This window comes from Hibiscus syriacus, unplaced genomic scaffold (assembly GCF_006381635.1).
Source record: "Hibiscus syriacus cultivar Baekdansim isolate YM2019G1 unplaced genomic scaffold, ASM638163v2 tig00110957_pilon, whole genome shotgun sequence".
In the NCBI taxonomy this organism is placed as follows: Eukaryota; Viridiplantae; Streptophyta; class Magnoliopsida; order Malvales; family Malvaceae; genus Hibiscus; species Hibiscus syriacus.
This window is the reverse complement of record NW_024062933.1, coordinates 260,187-283,389: the sequence shown is the minus strand read 5'-3', so window position 1 is coordinate 283,389 and position 23,203 is coordinate 260,187. Positions and strand designations below refer to the sequence as shown.

At 34.3% G+C, this 23,203-nt stretch overlaps 3 protein-coding genes and 1 non-coding gene across 5 annotated transcripts; 2 read left to right on the top strand and 2 right to left on the bottom strand.

Annotated features, from left to right (window-relative positions):
• The first annotated feature begins 4,214 nt into the window (after positions 1 to 4,214).
• On the top strand, positions 4,215 to 6,248 carry LOC120148427 (uncharacterized protein At4g18257-like). Of its 2 annotated transcripts, XM_039161553.1 has the most exons (4): positions 4,215 to 4,605; positions 4,687 to 5,019; positions 5,593 to 5,770; positions 6,007 to 6,248. In XM_039161553.1, the coding sequence occupies exons 1-3, from the start codon at positions 4,331 to 4,333 to the stop codon at positions 5,750 to 5,752; spliced, it is 768 nt and encodes a 255-aa protein (XP_039017484.1). In that variant the 5' UTR covers positions 4,215 to 4,330; the 3' UTR covers positions 5,753 to 5,770; positions 6,007 to 6,248. The 2 variants fall into 2 exon arrangements, with proteins under 2 accessions (XP_039017484.1, XP_039017483.1); XM_039161552.1 differs by lacking the exon at positions 6,007 to 6,248 and having other exon boundaries at positions 5,593 to 5,974.
• Positions 6,249 to 7,231: 983 nt separating this feature from the next.
• Positions 7,232 to 7,822, bottom strand: LOC120148443. Its single transcript, XM_039161563.1, has one exon. It carries the CDS (start codon positions 7,820 to 7,822, stop codon positions 7,232 to 7,234), a length of 591 nt encoding a protein of 196 aa, XP_039017494.1.
• Positions 7,823 to 8,665: 843 nt separating this feature from the next.
• On the bottom strand, positions 8,666 to 22,960 carry LOC120148433 (DNA replication licensing factor MCM3-like). Its single transcript, XM_039161559.1, has 17 exons — positions 22,957 to 22,960; positions 13,315 to 13,409; positions 13,095 to 13,193; positions 12,793 to 13,000; positions 12,413 to 12,543; positions 12,094 to 12,332; positions 11,563 to 11,799; positions 11,321 to 11,475; positions 11,026 to 11,234; positions 10,779 to 10,944; positions 10,533 to 10,708; positions 10,227 to 10,286; positions 10,056 to 10,145; positions 9,602 to 9,735; positions 9,350 to 9,424; positions 9,085 to 9,226; positions 8,666 to 8,864 (listed from the first exon to the last, which is right to left on the bottom strand). The coding sequence occupies exons 2-17, from the start codon at positions 13,378 to 13,380 to the stop codon at positions 8,805 to 8,807; spliced, it is 2,247 nt and encodes a 748-aa protein (XP_039017490.1). The 5' UTR covers positions 13,381 to 13,409; positions 22,957 to 22,960; the 3' UTR covers positions 8,666 to 8,804.
• On the top strand, positions 13,584 to 13,656 carry TRNAR-ACG. The gene has a single exon. It is a non-coding gene; the product is annotated as a tRNA-Arg (tRNA).
• Positions 22,961 to 23,203: the final 243 nt, after the last annotated feature.

The following is a 23,203-nucleotide window of genomic DNA, read 5'->3' as shown; positions in this document are numbered from 1 at the left end:
CGTTGCAACGTCGTATACAGTAGTGAATTGATTTCCCATTGATATTACAGAATATCTGTATGAATCATTAGGATTAATATATTGTCATGAAATATTTAATATCACTCACAAAACAATATATTTCACTTACCCCGATTCTAACTCGCTATTCCATAAATAATCACAATTGCAGCTTCGATGTCATCAATTCCGGTTGGAATGTCCGCTTTTTCAACCTACAATTTTGCATACAAATTTTTGTCACAACAACATAATAAAAATCAAATTAAGTATTCTTTTATTAAACTTACCTTCTGCTTCTTCTTCTGGGGTGCAGGACATTCCAAATCCAAAACTGCTGCTATAACACTCTCCGGTGTATAAATGACATCGACTTCCTTCCTCCTCATTTCTTCCATCTCTTCTTCTTCCTCCTCCCTCTTTCTTCTTCATATTTTTTCAGTTCATCGTACTTTTTTTCTACATAGCTCTTCATATCTTTTATTTCACCCTTCAATTGAGCTCCTTCATCCGAGTATTTATCAACCACCCCTTCACCCCCGTAAGTTCACTCCTCAAATCAACAACCTCCTTCACCACTCCCTCAAATTTTTCTCCCGTCACCATCTTAATATCACCCTTAACACCGAAACTTCTTTCACCACTTCACCCCTCAACACCTCTACTTCTTTCACCACTCCATCTATTTTTCCTTCCACTACCCCCTTATGCCTCTCGAGTTTCTCTACGACTTGATCAAGTTTCTCTTCGACTCTTGATTGTCTTTGCATGATTTTAAATTGGATTTTTTTTATATCAGCCAATTCAGACATCAAAATGTCGAAGTTACTCTGTTTTGCTTCACCGTCGTCCCACTCACCTTCATCCCCCAATACAACCATCCCTCCTTTCTTCTCCTCTGCCTCCACTGCCTCCTCTACATCCTTGCCAATAACCTTCAAAAAATTAAATTACAATATTAAGACATTGATTATATTCTTAATATTATTTAATTACATTTATTACCATTTCTTGCTTCTTCCCTCTATCCAACTTCAACTTCACCATCACTCTAACCACCTCTTCCTTCCCCCATGCACGGATGCGTGCCACTCCGGTTCTTTCATAAGCCGGCACTGCCTCACAGCCCGACCAAAAATCGAACAGTGCAACCTGCATTTATAATAAAATTTATATTTTTTATAAAAACACAAAAAAGTGATTCAACTCATTTACCTCTAAGATTGCTATGCACCCTTTGAGGTATCTCTGGCTGCCCTTTTTAAAGGTGATAATTGATTCAATCAATCTCGAATGGATATATTCAGCCCAATTGAATTCACCCTTCAAGCCTTCATCGCAAATGAGCTTCATATATTCCTTGTTCGTTGACGTATCACCCGTTGGACAAAGAAATATACCGACAAGGTACAATAGAACTCGGGCCTTCAGCTCATCCCCCAAGTAAGATCCACTTTTGATATCCTCTTCAACTTCAGTATATGTCACCTTATGATTCAAACCATATTTGGAGGCAAGTGCTTTCCAGTTCTTACTCCTACAGACTTCTATAACACTTTTGCCTTTGTTTTGTACCCCCAATACGGCTGCAGCAGTCGATACCCCCAGAGGGAATGAATAATCACCATACTTAGCCATACATTGACTGACGTCAAATTGTGCCATCAAGGATCGACACAATTCCCTCCGAATAGGTCGATCCCTTACTCCGATCAACGATCCAAAACCTATTTCTCCCAGCACATTCAACTGACCCTTCTCCTTAAGGTGTTTAATTAATAAATTCACCCTTTTAATGCTGCATCTTGTCGACACTTCCTACATTTTTTAACAATATATAATGTTATAGTTCTTATATATTTTGTATCAACGTATTTACAAGTTTAATGAATACCTTATTTTCATGTGCTTTCCTCCGTTCTTTGTATTCTTTACTATCATTCCTTGACTGTGTGATGTAAGGTTCCTTTTCAGCATCACTCATTGAATTCCATTTGGACCTCACATCTTTTTTCACCTAATATTAAACATAAACGTTTCTTAATCAATACATTAACACTAAATACTAATACTACTCAATGTCAATTTCATTTTACATACCGAACCGCTCTGTGTGCCATCTCCCTTCATCCTTTTGCATTCGGCCATACTGTTAACATTTAAAATTTGTAATCAATTTAAAGTTTATCGATACTTTAATCCAATTACCATTTCAACAATAATAACAAAAAGACATTGATACTTACTAGAAGTACATATATCCACCCTTTGGTTGCTTTCGAGTCTCGGCCTCAATTTCAAAGTCATCTGCTCCACCAACAATTTTCCAACCCATTGACTCCATTTTTCCTTCATATATCAGTTTACGCAAATCAAATTATTTTGTTACATACACTTTTCAATATACAAATATAGATAACTACTCTTGTGGTAAAACGGTTTTCTTCAAAAGAATTTGAATGGCCACACCAAAATGTGTCGGCACATTTATACAACCTATAATATCATTTTCTACGTATAATATTTAATAAAAGTATCGACATTTATATTTTTCCTTGAATATCTATTTCTACCTGCAATCGGTCCCAAATGCTTCCTTACTCCAAAACCCCAAACAACACATAAAAAACCCTATCGCGATTACTGTAATAATAAAAAATTAGGGTTTCGACAACATACTTTTCGATTCGACTGCAGCAACAAACAAACAACTTCGCTTTAGAAACGCCTTCTGAAATGCAGCAACAATTACTCTTCGATTTCAAAAACTCGTCCGTTCTATCTTTTTTCACAGGATATTTAGCTATGGCCTTTATATTTTCATCGGATATGTTATTTATATTTAATCGATACAAATACAAAAGTGTCGATACTTTTATGTCAGGTGTCGATACTTTCGAAAGGATAATTACCTATTTCTTTGAAAGTGTCGATAATTTATTACACGTACTTACGAAAGTATCGACACTTTCAATATATCCGGTATCATTTTACCGTTTTTATCATTTTGATACCGGTTTTATCATATTTTTACCTGTTATATCGTTGTGGATCGATATATTTTTTTAAAGTATCGACACATTATAGGCGCTATAACTGCTTCTCTTTTAAATTCACAAAGTGTCGATCCTTATATAACGTATCGACACTTTTAAATTTACCGGTTTTATCATTTTGTTACCGGTTTTATCATATTTTTACCTGGTATATCGTTTTGGATCGATATATTTTTAAAAGTATCGACACTTTTTAGGATTTAAAACTGCTTTTAAAGTTATGTAATTTATGTTTCAATTTATTTAATAGTGTTTCATGTTTTCCACCTACAATATTAATTTAATAATTTAATTTACACAAAATTTTATTTGATTGTTTTGATATTTTATAAAATATTATTTAGCATTTAAATTTAACAATATTAACCAAATATAATAATAAATATGTTTTCAACAGTGAAATAAGTATGGACACTTTTATAAAAATGATATATACTTTTTGAAAGTTATGTAATTTATGTTTCAATTTTTTAATAGTGTTTCATGTTTTCCACCTACAATATTAATTTAATAATTTCATTTACACAAAAAATTATTTGATTGTTTTGATATTTTATAAAATATTATTTAGATTTTAAATTTAACAATATTAACTAAAGATAATAATAAATATATTTTCACAGTGAAATAAGTATGGACACTTTTATAAAAAGGATAGATAATTTACAATATAACAGGTAAAAATATGACAAAACCAGATTCATTATGACAAAACCGGTAAAATTTACTTGATATGTTAAACGTATGGACACTTTTATAAAAAGGATAGATACTTACCGATAACCAAAGTTTACCGGTTACCAAATTTTTTAATAGTTTTTCATATTTTCTACCTAAAACATTATTAGTTGTCAACATAATAGGTACCGCTAAACCGAATTTATTAAATACATTTTAATGTATCCGGTAATGCTGTATATTAGCCGTATATTAACCCGCCTTTCCTGAGACATTCCCACTGACTTGGGACTTGATAATAATGGAGAACAAATAGTTGGGGTAAAAGTAGAATTTCAGAAAGAAAAAAAAATCTTGGAGGAGAGTGAGACTCGCGACAAGTCGGCTAAACCGCGTGGAATTCACGCGTATGTATTCGTCCCATAATTATAAACAGCCCGACCCGAAATTTTCTTGGGTGGATGATTCGAGATCTTTTCATCTTTTGGGGGATTTTGAAAGCAGAAAATTTTGTCGGTCATAAATAATTTCGTTTCTTAGCAATAGAAATTTCCGGGGAAGAGGGAATATAGTGAATATCTGAATCGGAGGGAAAGATGGCGGAGGAAGAAAAGAAGAAGAGGGTGGTGGTGGAGTCGCTAGGATGGCTAACGGAGTCTTCCATCATGCCCAAGAAGCACCGCGCCATCGAAGGCGTCGGCGCCTCCTCTATCCTCGAACTCAAAGCCCATCTCTACAAATCCCAGGAAGAATCCAAGAAATCCAAGGAATTAAACGGTCCCGATGTTGAGTACCACCGCGCCAAGAAAAAAATTGCCCCTCACGATACCTTCTCCTTCAAAAACTCCGGCGTTGACGCTCGCGCCGTCAAGTATTTTCCTTCTTCATTATTAGCTTCTTTGTATTTTTCTTTTTATTTTTGGGCCTCTCAATTTTGTTCATTTGATTATAGGGACAAGCTGGAGCTGAAGGCGGTGAAGGATGGATCTGCCAGTTACGCGGCACTGGAGAAGAAAGCTAAATTATATGATAAGTTAGTGAGAGGGGAGTTGTCGGATGAGGAAGATAAGGAGAAGTATTGTGTTGACTTTTTCAGGAAGGGCATTGAGGAGGAGGAATCCCAGCAGCCTCAATCTGAATCATGTAATCGTGCTTCGGATAATTTACAAGCAGGAGATCAAGGCGTTGAGAATGATGATGGTGCTTCTTTGTTTAACACCAAGTTTGTAGGGCCTGGAAGAACAACTGGAATCATTGACAACGATGAGCATAAGCGTTTTGTAAGGTGAGGATTTAAAGTTTTCTTGTTTAGGTGATGTTATTTCAATTCATGCTAACTTAGAGATGAAATGCTTGATGGACTTTATGATCTCCCTGTTGCCTATAGCTTTGGTTATAGTTTATTTGAGGTCTAAAAGATTTAACCGGTTAGTGAAGCAATTCACCTAACATTATTCATTGTTGAGTGTTCATGGATTTAAGGTCAAGTTCTGTATAATTTTAAGATCAATGCGGGAATTGATGAAGGTTGGTATGAATAGCCAGAGTTGCTATAAATTTGAGCTGATACCCCTTATTGAATTCGTTGCTACACACAATAACTGGCTGGTTGTTTTCATCTTGTTTGTTCTTGATGATTTTTTTGCTCGATGGAGTGGTAAAGTGAAATGATAGTCGGTAGTCCATGATCACATAATGTAGAAAAGTTGCTATGTGAATATGGTTGTCTTAGACATTATGGAAAATTGAAAGTAATGATTAAAAATATGGTCTTTAAACTTTGGGCTAAAAAGAATATGTTCGGATTGCTCATTAAAAACGAAGGCCTTAAAAGTATTTAATTGATGTTTGTTCACAGAGAAGTTCATGAAGAAGCAAATCAAGCGAGGGGGAGGGTGTCTGAGCTTAAATTACGAAGGCAGGAGCAATCAATGGCTCGTCGTGAGAAACTCAGGCAAGCCTATCTTCGGAAACAACTGGAGAAGCTGAAATCTGCATCAAAAACAGAACATACTTGATTGAGTAGAGATGGAAAGGTGATCTGTGCATTGCTTTTACTAGCAAGGATTGGGCTTTTAATCAAACGAGTAGTTGCTTTGTCTAAACACAAGCATTCCATAGGCTCCACCATTAGTTCTTTCCGCAATGAAAACAGGAACCCCCCTTTATTTTTTTACTTATAGCATAACAATTTTTAATTTTTGCTCACTTGAATTGAGACATATTCACCGTTGTTTTCACACCATTCTTATCAAACAGATTGTGATTGCAGTCTTGTCTCTACGTTTATCTGCCCTTTTTGGTTGAGGTTGATTTTGCTGTCAAAATTCATTTCATATTGTGCTTGAGTTTGCAGCATTGGCGTAGAAAATAAAAACAAGTTCGGAGTTCCCAACAAAACACATTATAGCCAATGAACATATTATAGGATTATAACTCGGATTTTAACAGTCAGCAGGCTAAATTTGGTAGAAGTAGAATATTGGGTTTTATCTATGCTTTGTAACCGTAAACATTAGCAATTGAACTATGAGCTGAAATCTATGTCATGGTATTGATGATTGATTTATACGGCAATGACTCTTTGTTATGAAGTTTTATGTTGAGAAAACAGAAGCAGAACGTTGAAGTTCCAAAAAAATAATGGAGAGATGCCTTCTCCGCTGGGCTTGGGTCATGGATGTGAGTTGTGTGGGACTCGCTTAATATTTTATGGTTTATAAAATTTAATGGACTATCATGTATGTTCCAGGGTCGGCTTGGATCGAATTCTAACAGTGGAAAGAACAAAAACTAAATTTCCAATGAAACCGACACCATTGGGGTCGAACCCAGAGTCCCTAGTTCCGTAGACCGGCGCCTTATCATTGGGTCACGGAGTCCATTGTGAACTCGTATTTCTATAGTTCTCTTCAATTAAACTTCAAAAAGTACTAAACAGGCGACCCTACCTGGAGATGAAACCCATAAAAACTGGTTCCGTGGACGAGCGCCTTGTCCATTAGGCCGTCGAGTATCCTGTGGAAGTAACGGCTACTGGTTGCAAACTTGCTATGTTATTTCTAACCTCATCAATGAAATTTGAAAGAAACGATGAGACTAGGGATGAACCGATGGTTTCTAAGAAGTGAGACCTAAGCTCCGGTTCATATGGCTCAAAGACTAATATGAGTAGCAAACATTCCCATACTTTCTTGTCAAATATTCAAACCCCATCAACTCATATCATATGGGATAATATAAGCTTTCTAACGATGCAAAACATACGAAAAATCCTCAAGGGGGAAAAAACTTGTACGTTAAGTTAGAATGTCATATCTCATAAACATTAGCATTCATTTTCATCTCAACCTTCAGACACGTCTCAACCTATATTTTTGTAATACTCAATGTCCCTAGAGAACAAAATACACTACTGTACAGTACTAAACAACAAAAGCCTTATTTTGACACGTCTTACATGCACAAAAAAAAAACAGCAACCACCTTCACCGCCACTACTCACCCATCCTCTCTACCGTTCCACCTCCTCCGAGCGCCTTCACCACCTCTCTGTCCGCCATTTCTTCTTCGTCCACCTCCTTCACGCTAAACGATAGAGACTCTCTCCTCATCAAGAACCTCCCAGTCGGCGGAACCCACAGGTTAAGCAACCCTTGTGGCCTACCCAAACTCCTCCAAACCTGCACCGTCAAGCATCGAATTGGGTTATCGGCCGGCTCAGAAGCATCCCCTCCTTTCAACACATCGCAAAGCAAAACCCTCGCACTCCCCACTGGCTTCTCCCTCACGTGGCCATGCGCGTATATGTCGACGTTCACCGCCGCCAACACATCATTCTCCGCCAGCTTCGCGTGGAACTTCACCTTCATCACCTCGTTCCAAGCGGGGTTGGTCCCTCCGTGCTCGTCTACGTGGGTTTTGGCGACGTGGACGTCCTTTTCCACGTAGACCACTGCGTATGCTTTCATTTGGGTCAAGTGCTTCACGTTCTTGAGGTCTTGAGCTGAGATTATGAGAACTTCAATCTCTCTTAGCTGATATTTGGGTCGTTGAATTTTTTTTCGGGAATCCGGAACGTTATTCATCATGGAAGGTAATTTCTTGGTAACAAGGTTTTGCGATTTTCTTTTTATTTTGCTAAACGTTAACCGAAGAGTTGTAATTTATCCATTGTATTATTGGGCTCACTCAAATTTCAAGGCCCAAAATACAAATTGTTTTGGAATTTGATCAGATTAATTTCCATGTCATTTGGAACTTTATTGTATTCGACATATTTTGAACTTTACCCCAACATAAAATATCTGTGATGATTTTTAATCTGTTAATTGCTGCTATGTTTACTGTATTCTGCTCCCAAAAGCAATAAATTATTTACAAAGAAAGGTTCTACAGAAACCAAAAACTGCCCATATAAAATTTCATCAAGGTGATTGACCATGATTAAGGGAGGGTGAAATTTGTTTAAACATAAAATAATACAAGCAGAACCCAATTATCCAACGACTAATCAGTCCAGGCTTGCATACGGTTTACAAAGGAAATCAAATTAAAATATTAGATGACAACAGGTACAGTACCTTTGAAAGGTTTTGTTTGTTGTTAAACCAGCTAAACAAAGTTGGCATCATTAGAGGAGTAATGCAGCTTGGTCTATAAAAACCATTTGAAATTGGTTTCATTTCAGTTAGCTTCTCACTTGGTATTTGATTTATTTGAGTTCATCAGAAATGGCGGGCAAAAACATGTGGTTGCGATAGTACCACTACGAATAATACACAGGGCCAGCCATGCCCTCATAAGTTACTAGAAATTCATTGAAGCATTAAGCCAATTATAAACAGATGTAAATGAAGACACGTGATAAAATTCTTGCACATGTAAAAGCTATTCTTGGACATTTCTAGTTTATCTATATCAACTACACCCTAAAATAATCTTAGACTAAATCATGAATTTTGTAAACCAAGACTTTCATACCAGACTGAAACCAATCCATCCTCACTCGCGACAGAAGAACAGCTCCATACCTGTTTAGTGTGGCAAATCCAGGCCTTCTCCAACATCTCAAACTATCATATGCACGGTTTCCCCAGCTATCATCAATATATTATCATCTTGCAATTTCTGCAAGTTGCGAGAGAAGTGGTTGCCATTACAATATAAGCTTCCTAATTGGCAAGTTAGAAAACAAAACATGCAACTTTGAAGTAATGGACATCAGATCCAGTAGATATGAGCTTCAAAATGTTATACCCAATAAGGGGATAAAGAAAGGCCATTTATCACTTAGAATATCAAAACTTGTAACATTCTCATTTCAGCCAACCATATCTGTGCACGTTACCTCTAATATAGACATGATTTCAGCCCTGGAGTAACGGACATCAGCTCCAACGTTGACTACATCCTCTACTTCTGCAATAATTATAGTATCCTTGTGGTTCCCACGCATATGTTGACCAAATATAGCTTTAAAAGCTTCTATTCTGCAATCCATCCACAAGGAGACACAAAAAGGAACATCAAATGAACATGTGAAATTGCACAGTAGAGCCCTTCTGAGGGAAAACGTGTTAACTTGTAATTGAAGTGTTTATTAGGTATCTTACCTTTCAATAGAGCCTGTAGCAGTGGTCTGCTCGGCAATTGGAGGATCATCTACTTCCATAGCTTCTGCAGTTGGTCTAATTAAAGCAAAAGAATAGAAGGTGAGCCACATCTAGATAAGTGTTTAACCTTAATTAATTTTGTAATAAAATAATTAAAAGGAAACACTTCTACATTATTAAGATAATCTAATAGTTCACAAGTAACATGGACTTGCAAAATCCATTTTTTAAAAAAGCTTATAGCCTGCTCACCCTTGGTGATCAGCTCTTTGTTTTCTCCCTTCTCTTTTCCTTTTTTCTTCACGGGCCTCCATCTCAGTCAATTCTTTATGATAAATAGAAAAATTTGGAACTTTCAGAGAAGCTTCAACATCAAGACCCGTAACCTGCCATTAAAAGTCATCATGCAAACCTGCCATTAAAAGTCATCATGCAACGGAAGTACGAATAAAATGCATAAATCCTAAATAAATACAAAAGGAAATATAATGAATGAGCCTCAAGGACAAAAGTCACAAAACATGCAATTCAAATACACATAAAATCACCATAAGTTGTGACTACAGTTGATCCCAAAGAATAAAAATGGAATTTAAAGAGAAATGAAAGCAAGTTTTGAAAAAGAACGTTATATGAACATGGTCACAAATCCCAAAACACCATCACATTACAGTAAATGGCTTCTTTATCTTGGAGAATTGATTACCTTTCTACTTAACTTCAACTTTGCATGAGCAGTTGACAGACGAATAATTGTTTCCAAAGTTCTAGCTGTGATTGGAAGGGTTCCACCAGTCTACAAATACCAGTTGCATATTAGAATTACCAACTGAGGTAAGTAGGTCAAGGTATTTGTTAGTTGATTATGAAAACAAACCTTTGCATTTGAACTGGCATTTCTGAGTTCTGCATAAGCTGTTGCAATTTGTTCTGAAGCCTGCAGATGAGAATACTTAAGAGTAAGCAGCAGTTAAGTGTGCTAAGAATGGTCAGGGGTCATGGGGAGACAAGTTAACATGCAATGAATGTTTCTTTTAGAGGAGATATTGCAGAATTACCATGCACAGCTTTTCTATTGATTAAAACAGAGGAAAGAGGAAGAAACTAGAAAGTAATAAATTCAAATGAGGATAAGTGGATTATTGAGAAAAGATATATAGTAAAAGAATAGAATAACCACAACCTCATCAGTCAGCTCAGGTTGAATCCTGTGCTTTGCATAATGGATATACTTTTTGAGGAACTTTATGGTAAGAGTATCATGCTTACGACCTGTTTCAGTTTTTCTCCCATGTAATGAGTCAGTGTCAGCTTCATCTTCTCTTCCATATCTTGAACTTCCATCAAGAGTTGCCTCGCCTGCATCATTAATTACCTTAGTAGGTATATGTGCCACCAGTCTAAAAGAACAAGAGAACTCTTTGCCTACCTCCATCAATAGCTGAGCGAAACCGATGCATTCTCAAAACATGCTCAGAGATTTGACGATCAATATCAGCATCCATTTGATCCAATACAATAAACAACAGATCAAAACGAGAAAGCAAGGAGTCTGGAAGTCTAATGTTCTTTGTTGGAGTCAATGAACGATCATACTGCAGATTGAGCCAACAATTAATATAAACTCAAGGCTTGAGAGTAGTGAAAATGCATATTAGTAACCAATATACACATACGGTTCCGTATATGGGGTTTGCAGCAGCCACTACACTGCACCTAGCATTCAATGACGCATGGATACCAGCTTTGGCAATAGTTACAGTCTTCTGCTCCATGACTTCATGTATCGCAACTCGATCTTGATCATTCATTTTGTCAAACTCATCAATGCATACAACACCTCTATCACCAAGGACCATTGCACCTGCCTCCAGTCTTCTTTCTCCTGATAACAGATATGTTTTATTTCCTCAAAAGCATCAAAAATCAGACCAGAAGTTTAATGGCTAGAATAAAATTGAAATGATGTACCAGTTTCTTGGTCAGAGGTGACAGCAGCTGTCAAACCAACACCAGAAGAACCTCTACCGGTGGTTGAAATGGCCAAGGGAGCAATGTTCATGATTGCTCTTAAAAGTTGAGATTTTGCAACAGACGGATCTCCAACCATCATCATGTTAATGTCCCTACAAAAGGGCAATAATTTAGCTTATGTCAACAGTTTACTGGACAAATAACTCCAAAGACACTTGAAAAGTAAGAGTGCAACAAACCCTCGTAAATGAGTGCCATTCTTCAAATTCTTTTCCACTCCACCAAGCATCAGTAAAACCACAGCTTTCTTTATCCAGGAATGCCCATATATTGAAGGTGCAAGGGAGTTACCAAGCAGATCAAATGTGTCATCACTCTCTGCTATCTTCTTAATATTTTTCAGGTCCTCTGGGCTGTAGATAGGTGCATTAGCCTCTTTGTTGAGCAGAGAGACATTATTAGCTATAAGAACAGTCCTGTATTTGAAATTTGCTCATTCAGGATCAGACATTGAGAGAAAAAAAATCTAAGAATTAAGCATTACTGTAACAAAAATAGCTCATTCAAGATTATGAGAGAGTTTTTCCACAAATTTTATTCTGGCTTATATTCCCACCATGCATGGACTCTGTCCTTATGCCAGTCCAATTGTGCCGTAGTTTTTTATTTAAACTTAGTTATCGGATATTTTGGTTTGTGATTGTAATTGTACTTGTATTAGCAACTTCTCAAAAAAAATACTTTCAAATGATGCACTACATAAGTGATACCTGAAAACACCATTCACGCTGCCCTTGGTTTTTCCTGGAAGAGCTTTATATATCCCTACAATAGCCACACGATCTCCAGGTTTGCATGAATCAATCAGGTCATCCTCAACTATGACATCAACGGCTCGAGGAAGCTGACCAGGTGCAGCATTTTCAGGTACTTCTTGAATTGATAAGGTTTGGTGATCTTTGTAATGGCACAAACCATATTCAGTCACCAATAAGTTGCCATTTTCATCCTGAAAGAATAGTCCCCCATGAGACAATGCTTAATCCAATAGCCACAATGATATGAGGATATCTAATCAATTGAAATTACCCGGGTAGGATAGACAGACCCAGTTGGCAAACCACTGTTGGAGGTGATGTCCCGATATTCCCGAACGGTGAAGTTTTCAGTGGCAGGACAAAAATGAACACTTTTGACAACCTTTGGTCTTACCAGAGAACCTAAATTGAGATAGAATCATGTTAAATATATACAAAGCAGAACGAAGCAAAAGAATTTTTTGATAAAGTTTCCAAAAATCAGCGGGAGCTTTAAAAATCCAAACTAAGAAACTCCTCAAAGCATGTATCCGCTTTTATCAAAATCACAAATTCAATTTTTAGCACATTATATGAACCAACAAAGAATAATGAAATTTTACTTCAAATGAGAAGGAAAATAAAGAGGGCGAGGGGGTCGAGCATTCGTACATTTGGTGACAATGCCAACGACGCAGACCATGGAGCCAATGAATTCGGAAAGGAGCTCTCTGGGAGTGACGCGACGAGAAACAAAAGGGCCTTCGAATCCCACATGAACAGTTTCCCCTTCTTTCAAGTACTTTGGGTCAATGCTTTTAGAAGCTTCCGTCAGCGCGTCGCAAAATGGTTGCATAAATTCACTCGGATTCTTCAGAATCCGAAAAACTCAGAACAATGAACAATAATCTAAATTAGTTTAATAAGCCAAGGGAAAAATTAAAGGGTTAGAGAAAAGGAGAAAAAATAGCGAACCTAGGAGCCAAGTTATTAAAAGAGTGGAGATCGGAGATGTTGACGATGAGGCGGCGGCGCTTGTGATTTATCATAGCCTTGATTTCATCTTGGTAAATCTGATCGATCAAAGAAGCAAAAATTAAAGATTGGTAAGTGTGTAATAAGAATACATTTTAAAACAGAAAAACAAAATGAACAAATGGAAGAAAAAGGAGGCTAAGGGATGGGGGAAAGCACATCTTGAGACAAGAATTGGCTGATATCTTTCTTCCTATCAGCATAATCTTGAACTCCCAACTCCATTTTCTCTTTCGCTCTCTTTTCTTTGCCTTCTTACTATACTAAAGTTTGGAGAAAATGCTATTTCAGTGAGATTCTTTCCCTTTTTCATCTCCTGCCCTAAGCCCTGGTTTTAGCGGCAAAGAGCGCAAGGATGGCCCTTTTTTGGCGGGAATTAAGTTAATTAACGTGTTGTTTTAATCTTATAATAATTAGCAGCGGCAATTGATTCCATGACCCAATGGATAAGGCGCTGGTCTACGGAACCAGAGATTCTGGGTTCGATCCCCAGTGGAATCGGGTTTCTCTGTTTTTCATTGGGCTCCCGTAAAACCCATCAGCTACGAGTTCGAGTCCTAAACTCCTAATCTTATCATCTCAACTCATGTACTATCATGAACGCTCCATTGTTGTTAGAAAATGTATTTATGTAAATATATATATTTAGTAGCCTCTTAATGATTTTTTAAAATTATTATTTTTTGAGTAAACTATGACATTGGTTTCTTTTATTTTGGAGTTTAGAGATTAAGGATTTATTGAAACATATTTTAGATTTTAATTAATTTAATTTTTTATTGGGTGTGTCTTGGGATTATTTCTATTATTGTTTCAAATGATATATATTTAGTAGATTTATGATAGTATGAGTACTCTTTTTTTCTTTATAAGTTCAACTTTATTGATTTAGAAGAGATTTTTAATGAAATTCAATTTAAAAAATATATAATAGTTGTAAACATTTATTTTCGTTCGAGATCTACGTCGATTTTTTTTGATAAATCAAATTAATTGTTATTATATACAATATTATAGAGTATTATAAATATATTAGTATTTATGTAAATAATAAGGAATTTTTTATTAATAAATATTTTTTATTTTTTAGGTTTAAATTCAAGTATGAGTTTCAGTCCAGGTCTAAAGAATCCGTTCACATTGGCCTTGAAAAAAAAGAAGAAAATACTATCATATCAGAAAATATCCTGATAAAAATCTTGTCATATCAAGTGTGATCTCTTATAAAGAGAAATGAATATACTAAGTGATTTGATTTGATAAGATTAGATGTTATTTTCCTAAATTAGGGATATTGTATGATTTCGACTTATCTTAGCCGTCGATGTAAATAATCTAGGCCGTTGGATGTAAGGAAGCTTAGGTATAAATAGAGTCATCTTCCATCTCTTTAGAATACACACAAAAACTCATAGAAACACACACATAAAGATAGAGAAATACATACAAAAATGAGAGAAAAGGGAAAAAGAAAAACAAAGAAATCGTTTAAAACATTGTAATTCGAAGAACATGAATAATAAAAGAGAATTTTCTTTCTTAAAGGTATATCTCTTTTATTATTGTTTTTATATTTCATTTATGTTCTTGTAGTTTTGGTCAATCTCGACCTTGTTTTCTTTGAAAACTCATCGGGAGAGAAAACCAATGGATAAGAGGTGAAGATATTATTTAGGTTTAATTCACCTTGAGGCTCTCTAATGAAACTCGTTGAAGTATTATGTCATTTCAATCTTTCTTTCTTCTTGCTTAATCTTTGTGTTAATGTTTTTATTATGAAAATTAAATGATTTAAAGTTCTTTTAAATTGGATTTTTCATTTCATTTCATTTTAATTTAATTTAATTGTTTTTTATTTTTAGCTTCATTTTGTTTTAATTTATATACTTTGAATAATCACTGTTTCACATTTCACAAATTTATGCGGGTACCTTTTCCTTTTTCATTTCTTTTTTACTTTTTTGTCATTTTAATTATTAAAATTTTGTTTTATTTTTAATGTTTTGGTACGTTTTATTTAGTCGTCGTGCATGTATATTTAATTCCTACCAAATGATTGTTTCATTTTCCTTTCCCTGCTAAAGTTATGCTATAATTTCCTTTAATTTGTTTGGTGTGTACTATATGTTTTAATTTTTTAATACTTTATTTTAATTCGTTTAATTATCTTTTTATTATGTTTTAATCTTTGTTTCCATTTTTGTTACATACGTTTTTTTTTGTTATTTATGATTTGTTTATTTTTCATGGATTTACTTTGTATGCCTATTAGATTTGATTCTTTGTGTTATGATCTTAGTTCTTAATTAAATTGATTTTTTATTTATTTTTTACTTTTTGTAATTTATATTTCTTAAAGCAAATTTGTTTGATTGCATGGCATTTGTATTTTAAAGCATGATAACCTCATCCGCATCACTCAATCTTTTCAATAATGAATTAAAAGACAATGCACATTTAATTTAAATTATCGAAGTGAGTTATCCTAATCCACTTGGGTATTTAATTCGATAATTTAAAGTGAATGAATATCCTCTAGTGAAATCATAAAAAATATGATAATTTTTAAAATTGATCATGATGGTAGAAAGGGAAATGTTTTCATATTTAGACTTATCGAAAATGGGCCTCTCGACCCAATTTGGAGGTTTAATTTCGATATTTATAAATATTTGAACGTCTCCTATCTACCTTAAAGGCTCGATAATTTTCATAAATAAAACTTGTCTTGGTTGCATAATCTTAGATAAATAAATACAATGATTATAGAATTTCTTATTTCTTTCCAAATATGAGAAAGTCACCTCTCTACCTTATATTAGGTGGTGATTCCCTTTGGTTTGAAATGATGAAATGTTAACAATTTAACTTAAAATTTTCGAAGAAGAAAATTAGTGATTCACCACTTTAGTTGGAATGAGAGGGATGCCACTCTAACTTATATTAGGCGATTAATTTTCTTCAATTAGATGCACAAACTGTTAATTTTCTCTCTAAAATTTAATTGGTTAAATATCATTGTAATTGATTAACAAAAAAGGTATTATTAAGTAAATTAAAATTTGAATCCATAAATTCCATCGTAAAGACAATAATTGATAGACTAGGTATCAATTTTCGGACGTTGTGGGGGTGCTAATCATTCCCCTCATGTACTCGAGTTCCGAACTCATTTTTCTGGAAAAGTAAGCCAAAACATTATTTTAATCATTTTTAAAATTTAATTTAATTAAAATGACAACATTTTTTGGTGATCCAATTACACCCTAAACAAATATTGGCGGTGACTCTCTCGAACCACAGTTTTATTTTAAACCCCAATTTTAGTCGAAACGAACCCCTAAAATTAATTTCTCGATTTTCGGGACGTTGCGATAACTTGATGACTCTGCTAGGAACATTAGAGAGCCAAGTCGTTAGTTGATTAATTATTATCTTTGCATTGGAATTTATGGATTTAACTTAATTTAATTTTTGTTCCCTTGGTTGTGCTTGTTTGCTTGCATTCGTCTTTAAACCGCAATAACATATGCATACTTGTGATTGTTCGTACTGATGTGTGTATTCATGATCTTTCAGATTTTAAGTTAAGTGGATTGGTTTTGGATTAGTAAACCAAAACATTATTTTAATAAATTTTAAAATTTAATTTAATTAAAATGACAACATTTTTGGGTGATCCAATCACACCCTAAACAAAGAGTGGTGGTGACTCTTCCGAACCATATTTTTATTTTAAAACCTAATTTTAGTTGAAACGAACCCCTAAAATTAATTTCTCGATTTTTGAGACGTTGCGATAACTTGGCGACTATGCTAGGGACATTAGAGAGCCAAGTCGTTAGTTGATTAATTATTATCTTTGCATTGGAATTTATGGATTTAACTTAATTTAATTTTTGATCCCTTAGTTGTGCTTGTTTGCTTGCATTCGTCTTTAAACCGTAATAACATGTGCATACTTTTGATTGTTTGTATTGATGTGCGTATTCATGATCTTTTAGATTTTAAGTTAAGTGGATTGGTTTTTGTTTAAGAATTGTTTGTTAGTGATTGGTAGAGGTTGATAGATTTATCCTCACACACTCACTACATTCGCATAACATAAGGGGTGCATCATCTCGAATTTAAGTCGATCTATATGAGCCTGTGATGGATTTAGGATCGAGGATCTGGCAAGCTCAAGGGGGAACCAACAAGGATAATTCGAGTACCTTTAACCTTAGAGCCAAAATCATGCATGTCGCAAACATGAGAAATCTACCCAAATTAAAACTGTGTCGAACCTATAGAAATTCTCGAACAGGTATACATAAAGGAGAAATTGACCTCTATTATTTCTTCATTTATTTTTGCAATCAAAAAGCATACGAACTAGAAATCAATCAGTTAGGATTAATTTCCTTTCCAAATAAAGCATGGGTAGAAATCATATGTGGATAAGGTTTTATCTTTACCATGACAAGGGTTGAAAACTTGTGGGGCAAGATTTATTGTCTTTATTTTTATTTATTATTTTACTCATTTATTTTCCCTTTTCTACTTTCTTTGTTTATTATCATATCATATCTTATTAGCATACTATAAGAGATGTTGATTCGTGGATATTCCATCAAATTAGGAAGTTTTCAAAAAATGAATTAAGGGTTCCAAAAACATCTAGCTTCATATTCAAGGTGCATGCTTGGTCAGAAACACCACCACATGAGCATGAAGACAATCTACCACTACATTTCGTGTCAAAACTGTCAAATAAGGCATTTTTCAGTAGCAAGCATATTGATTCACATGAGTTCCTCCTATAAAGGGAAGCTCAATGGTGACTGACAAACTCAAAAGCCAACATGAAGAGAATGAGACCTCACACCATACATGAGAATGCTAGCAGAATGAGCTGAAAATATTCAGACCCATACCAATCCTCGACCATGGGAGAAGAATCACTTGGCTGATGAATGATATTTAAATAGCAAGGCTAGGTCGTATATGCAATTGAACTATATACGACATTTAAGATTTTTCTTTTAGATGAAAGCTATTATATGATGGGATATTATTTGGATCTGTTCATCTTTCTTGCATTGCATATTGCATTCATCTCATAAATGCATTGCATTGACTTTATTTATATTTTTTATACCATAGCACACATACATATTAAAAGAATAAATTAATAAAAAGTAGAAGATTATGTAACAGAAAAAACATTGGCTGATACCCCTACACTTTCTCACAACACCCACTTTCAAGCAAGGAAAATGGAAGTCATATTGTAGGAAATTTAGGACAACTTCGTTAAACTGAAATAAGACCCGGAAAACAAATTGAGTGAGAACCTTAAGACTACCATGGATTACATCGCTAAGAACCATAATGCTCTAGTTGATTAGGTCACGTCGAGACTGACAGGATTAAAACTCGCAAACATCCTAAGGGTGAGAGGTTCTGAAGAACTAATGATGTCGCTAAAGTCAAAGTTGGTGGTCACACTTGAGAATTTCCAGGGGTACCATAAAGATTCTTCTATGGTAAAGGGGAAAACAACGATAACCAATCCTCATGATAACCCTGAAGACTACCATATCCCAGACTTTGATGAAAATGATAAATCTAGAATAATGAAAATTAAAATAAAACAGTTGGAAGACAAGATGAAGATCGTAAAAGAAAAGGATAATTTTTATGGGATTGATGCCTCAAAGATGAGTTTGGTCCTTGACCTAATCATTTCCCCTAAGTTCAAGGTCCCGAACTTTGAAAATTATGGTGGGAATAGTTATCCCTATTCTCATATCACAATGTTCTGCCAAAAAATGACTAGACATATAGGAAATGATCAACTCCTAATTCACTACTTCAAGGAGAGTTTGACGGGTTCAATAATCCGTTGGTATAATCAATTGAATGAAGCCCACATCAGATCATAGAGGAATCTTGCTAAGCCTTAGAACAATATAAGTATGTGAACGAGATAAGGTAGGATCATATAATGTTACAAGGGATGTAAAAGAAACCCAACGAGAGCTTCAGGTAATATGCACAATGATGGAAGGAAGTAGTCATGCAAGTTCATCTACCCTTGAATGAGAAAGAAACTCAAAAGCTCTTTGTGCACACACTCAAAACTATTTTCTTTGGATATTTGGTTGTGATCACCACTAGGAGCTTTGATGATATTGTGAGAGCCAAAGAGATGATTAGGATGGCCATCAAACAATGTGAAACTGAAGGAGGTGAATCCTATAGGAGGTCATTACCAAAGAATAAAGAAGAGGAAATCAACAATGTAAATGCCTATGGTTTTGACGTAATTGTTTCACGGCCAAAGTCAACAACTATTGCATAATCAAATCTTCCAAGGAAATTTGACACAATTTTAATGACATAGCGAGAGCTGTTCCAATAACTCTATGATACACATGTGGTATCGCCTTATCTAGTGGATCCCCTAAAACCACCATACCTTAAGTGGTACAATGAAAGTGCACATTATGAGCATCATGGTGGCATTCTAAGGCACTCTATCAAAAACTATCCCGCCTTAAAGAAGATTATCCAAAGATTGCGATACAAAAATCACATTCAATTCAACGGTTCAAACTTCAATCATGGGGAAGCAGAGGTTAATGCCTTAATAAATGATGGTGCTAAAGAAATTGATAGGTCTAGGATCTGGCCATTACCACTAGGGTTTGTGCCTAACAATTAGACTGCTCAAGAGTTACCTACAATTTCCAAGTTTTTTTCATAGTGGTACTTAAACACTCCCCATTTGCTCATACTAGGGGTAATAGGCGATCTTTTGTCATGGTGAATAAATTACTTACATTTAGCTTCAATGAAAGATGCATTCCACATTCCCATTCGATAAACACTTTTTATTCATTCTTTATGTGTGTGTGTGTGTGTATATATATATATATATTATTTGTTTCTATTATTTATGAGAGATAGTTTCTGTAACTTCCCAAACTACGAGTTAGTGACCAAATCGTAAAATTTCAAAATTTGGTGATTAAAGTATAATAGTTGAATAGTTCAATGATTTATTTGTGGATATTTCCTGAAAGTTATTAGTAATTATCCAAGAAATTAAAAGGCAAAATGGTCATTTGATAAGAAAGATTTTTATTTCCCTTATAAGATAAGGGAAACCCACGTGAAATTCATTTTCTCTCATCTTCTTCTCTTCTCCACCGTGGAGCATACAAGCAAAGGTGAGTTTCTTACTTAGTTGATTATTTGTTGAATTAAAGGTTGGGTTTTGATCATTAGATGATAATTAAGCTTAAGGAAAGCTTAATTTGTTCTAAAACAACAAGATGAAAGGTATAGGAGAGATTAAAGATTTTGAGTTCTTGAATGAAATCTTGAAATAAATTTGATAAGTTGAATTTGACTTATCATCTATGAGAATAAGAAGTTAGAAGTGTTAGAATTAAGTTTGGATAACATGGAAAATTTGATATGATTATTGATTTCTATATGGAGAATAGAATTTTGAGGTTTAAGATGAAATAAATTGATATAAATTAGTTTAAGTATGTATATTTGAGTTAAGAATATGAAAGAGAATGAAACATGAAGAATTTAAGTTGTTATAGTGAATTTTCATGCATGAACAGTGATTTTCTGGGCTTGAACAAAAATTCCAGATTGTGCAGGGGGTACAGATTCCCCCTAAAGAAAAAAATGGAATTTTGGGTTCATTAAACCGGCTTAAGTTATCAACATCAAGTTTAAGGTTTAGGCTTCTAATAGTTGTTTTGAAATGTTATATTTATGTAGATATTGAGCCTAAACAAGTTCCGGAATAATCAAAGAATTTGGATCGAATCAAAGCAAGGCTAAGGTGAGTGTAATTTAATTGAACTTATGCTATCAAAAAACATTGGCTTGCGATGAGACAATGACAGAGTTACTATGGTAAGAAGTGACTCTTAAAATGTTATATGATTTTTATGAGTGTATATGTTAAGTGATAGGTGTGAGTACATGTTAGTGTGATTGTGAATAGGTAGAAAGAAAACAAGTAATGATATAAGAATCTATTATAAGATATATGCTATGAAAATATGATAGTGAACTAGGTGATGTATATATGGGAAATATATGTTAACAAAATATGATATAAGCTATGTATATGTGATCTATGTGAATGCATGTATGATGTATGAATTCATGAGTAAAGGTATGCATAAATGATATATGTATGAAATTAGATATATGAGAATATGTATATGTAACATGTGAATATACTTGAGAAATACATGCTATCTGACGAAATATATGTTACATGATATGACGTGAGTTTACATGAACAAATAAGAAATGATATAAGCCATATGAAACTATCTACGTGAATACATGCACTTGTGATACATGCGATATGATATGAGATATATGGTTACACATGCATGTGGTATGTGACAGAAGAGAAAGAACAAGTGATATGAAATGTATAAATGATAATGCCCATGTTATATAATACAAGAGCTATAAGTATAGTTGGCATGCCAAGAGTCGAGGTTCTATGCGGTCCTTCGGGAGATATACAGTGGTCTTTCGGGACAAATATATAGGTTCTTCGGGACAAATTTCATATGTCACTCAGTGGGACTTATACGAGCTGTGGTGACAGCATTAGTGCATAACCTCAATGTACTCACATACCTTCAGTTCTCACCAGTGTACCATGGGCTAATAAAGAGATAATATCAAATACAATATATAAATGATGTATATGTTTGTTTTTATTATGCAAAATACGTTATATGAATTATACGATGTTATGTGTGTTTTGTTATGAAATGATATACGTGTTCCATGATGTATATGGAAATGTTCAACATATGCTTATATGATAAAAATGAATTAGTGATAATAATATGATTACTGATAAATATGTTCATGATAAAAGTATAGGTGTGCATTGGTTATACCATGAGAGATATGCTTTTATATGATATGATAGTATCTGCAGATGTATGCTTTTGTTTATATGAAATGATATATGGTTATAGTATATATTTTATATGCCTCACTAAGTCATCGACTTAACGTGTGATTGTTTCACACGTAGGTTCCGAGAAAAGGAAGATTGATAAAAGTTAAGCAAGACAGGTCAATTCCTCCTTTCCAAAGATCAGATCAGAAAAGAAATGTATAGTATGTATTTTGTAATAAGGATAGTGGTTGACATGTAAATAAAAGTTTAAATCCGATATGTTTCAAATCGGTTTTGTAAAAGCATATGATTGAATTTCGTAATGTTTTAAACGTATATTTGTAAATGGTAAATGAAAGATGATGAACGTTTTAAATTTTATGAATTTATACGTATTTTACAGAAGTACTATAACAGTACTGTAGTAGGGTATCGATTCCCTGTAGCAGGGGAATCGATTCCCCTCTTATATTCTGGAAAATTTTAAAATTCGGGTACTGTAGCAGGTACTATTCATTATTGTTCATACGGTATTATTCATACCGTATTTTACTGTTCATAAATATGTTTTTTTTACTCAAAATTTTATAACAAACATAATTCAACAATATATGATCGTATTTTCTTAAAATGAGTTCAAATGTTTTGATATTTTGTAAAAATATCATTTTTAAAAGTCAATGTGACATCTCAGACTCGTATTCGGGTCAAGTACGGGTTGGGGTGTTACAGTTTCCCTTGCACATATATATGTATATATCATTCATCTCACATTTCTTTAGGTATCTAGATATCAATGGTATGGATAACAATGACTCTGATCCTAGAATTGGTTTCAAATGACTTAAGACAACTATCTTCTGCCACAATAAAATCTATACGACATCAAATAAGAAAAAAATACGGTGCATTCCATATTAACCTTATGAAGACGAGTTCAAATAATTGGGGCAAAAGAAAGTTAAATTAAAGAATCATCAAGCATTAATAAACACCTTTTAATAAATAAAAGATTAATTTAGAATCTCTATCCCCCTAAGGATAACTTTTTCACGGAGACTTTTATGTATGAAATTATGAACAACCTTTTTTCATTATCTG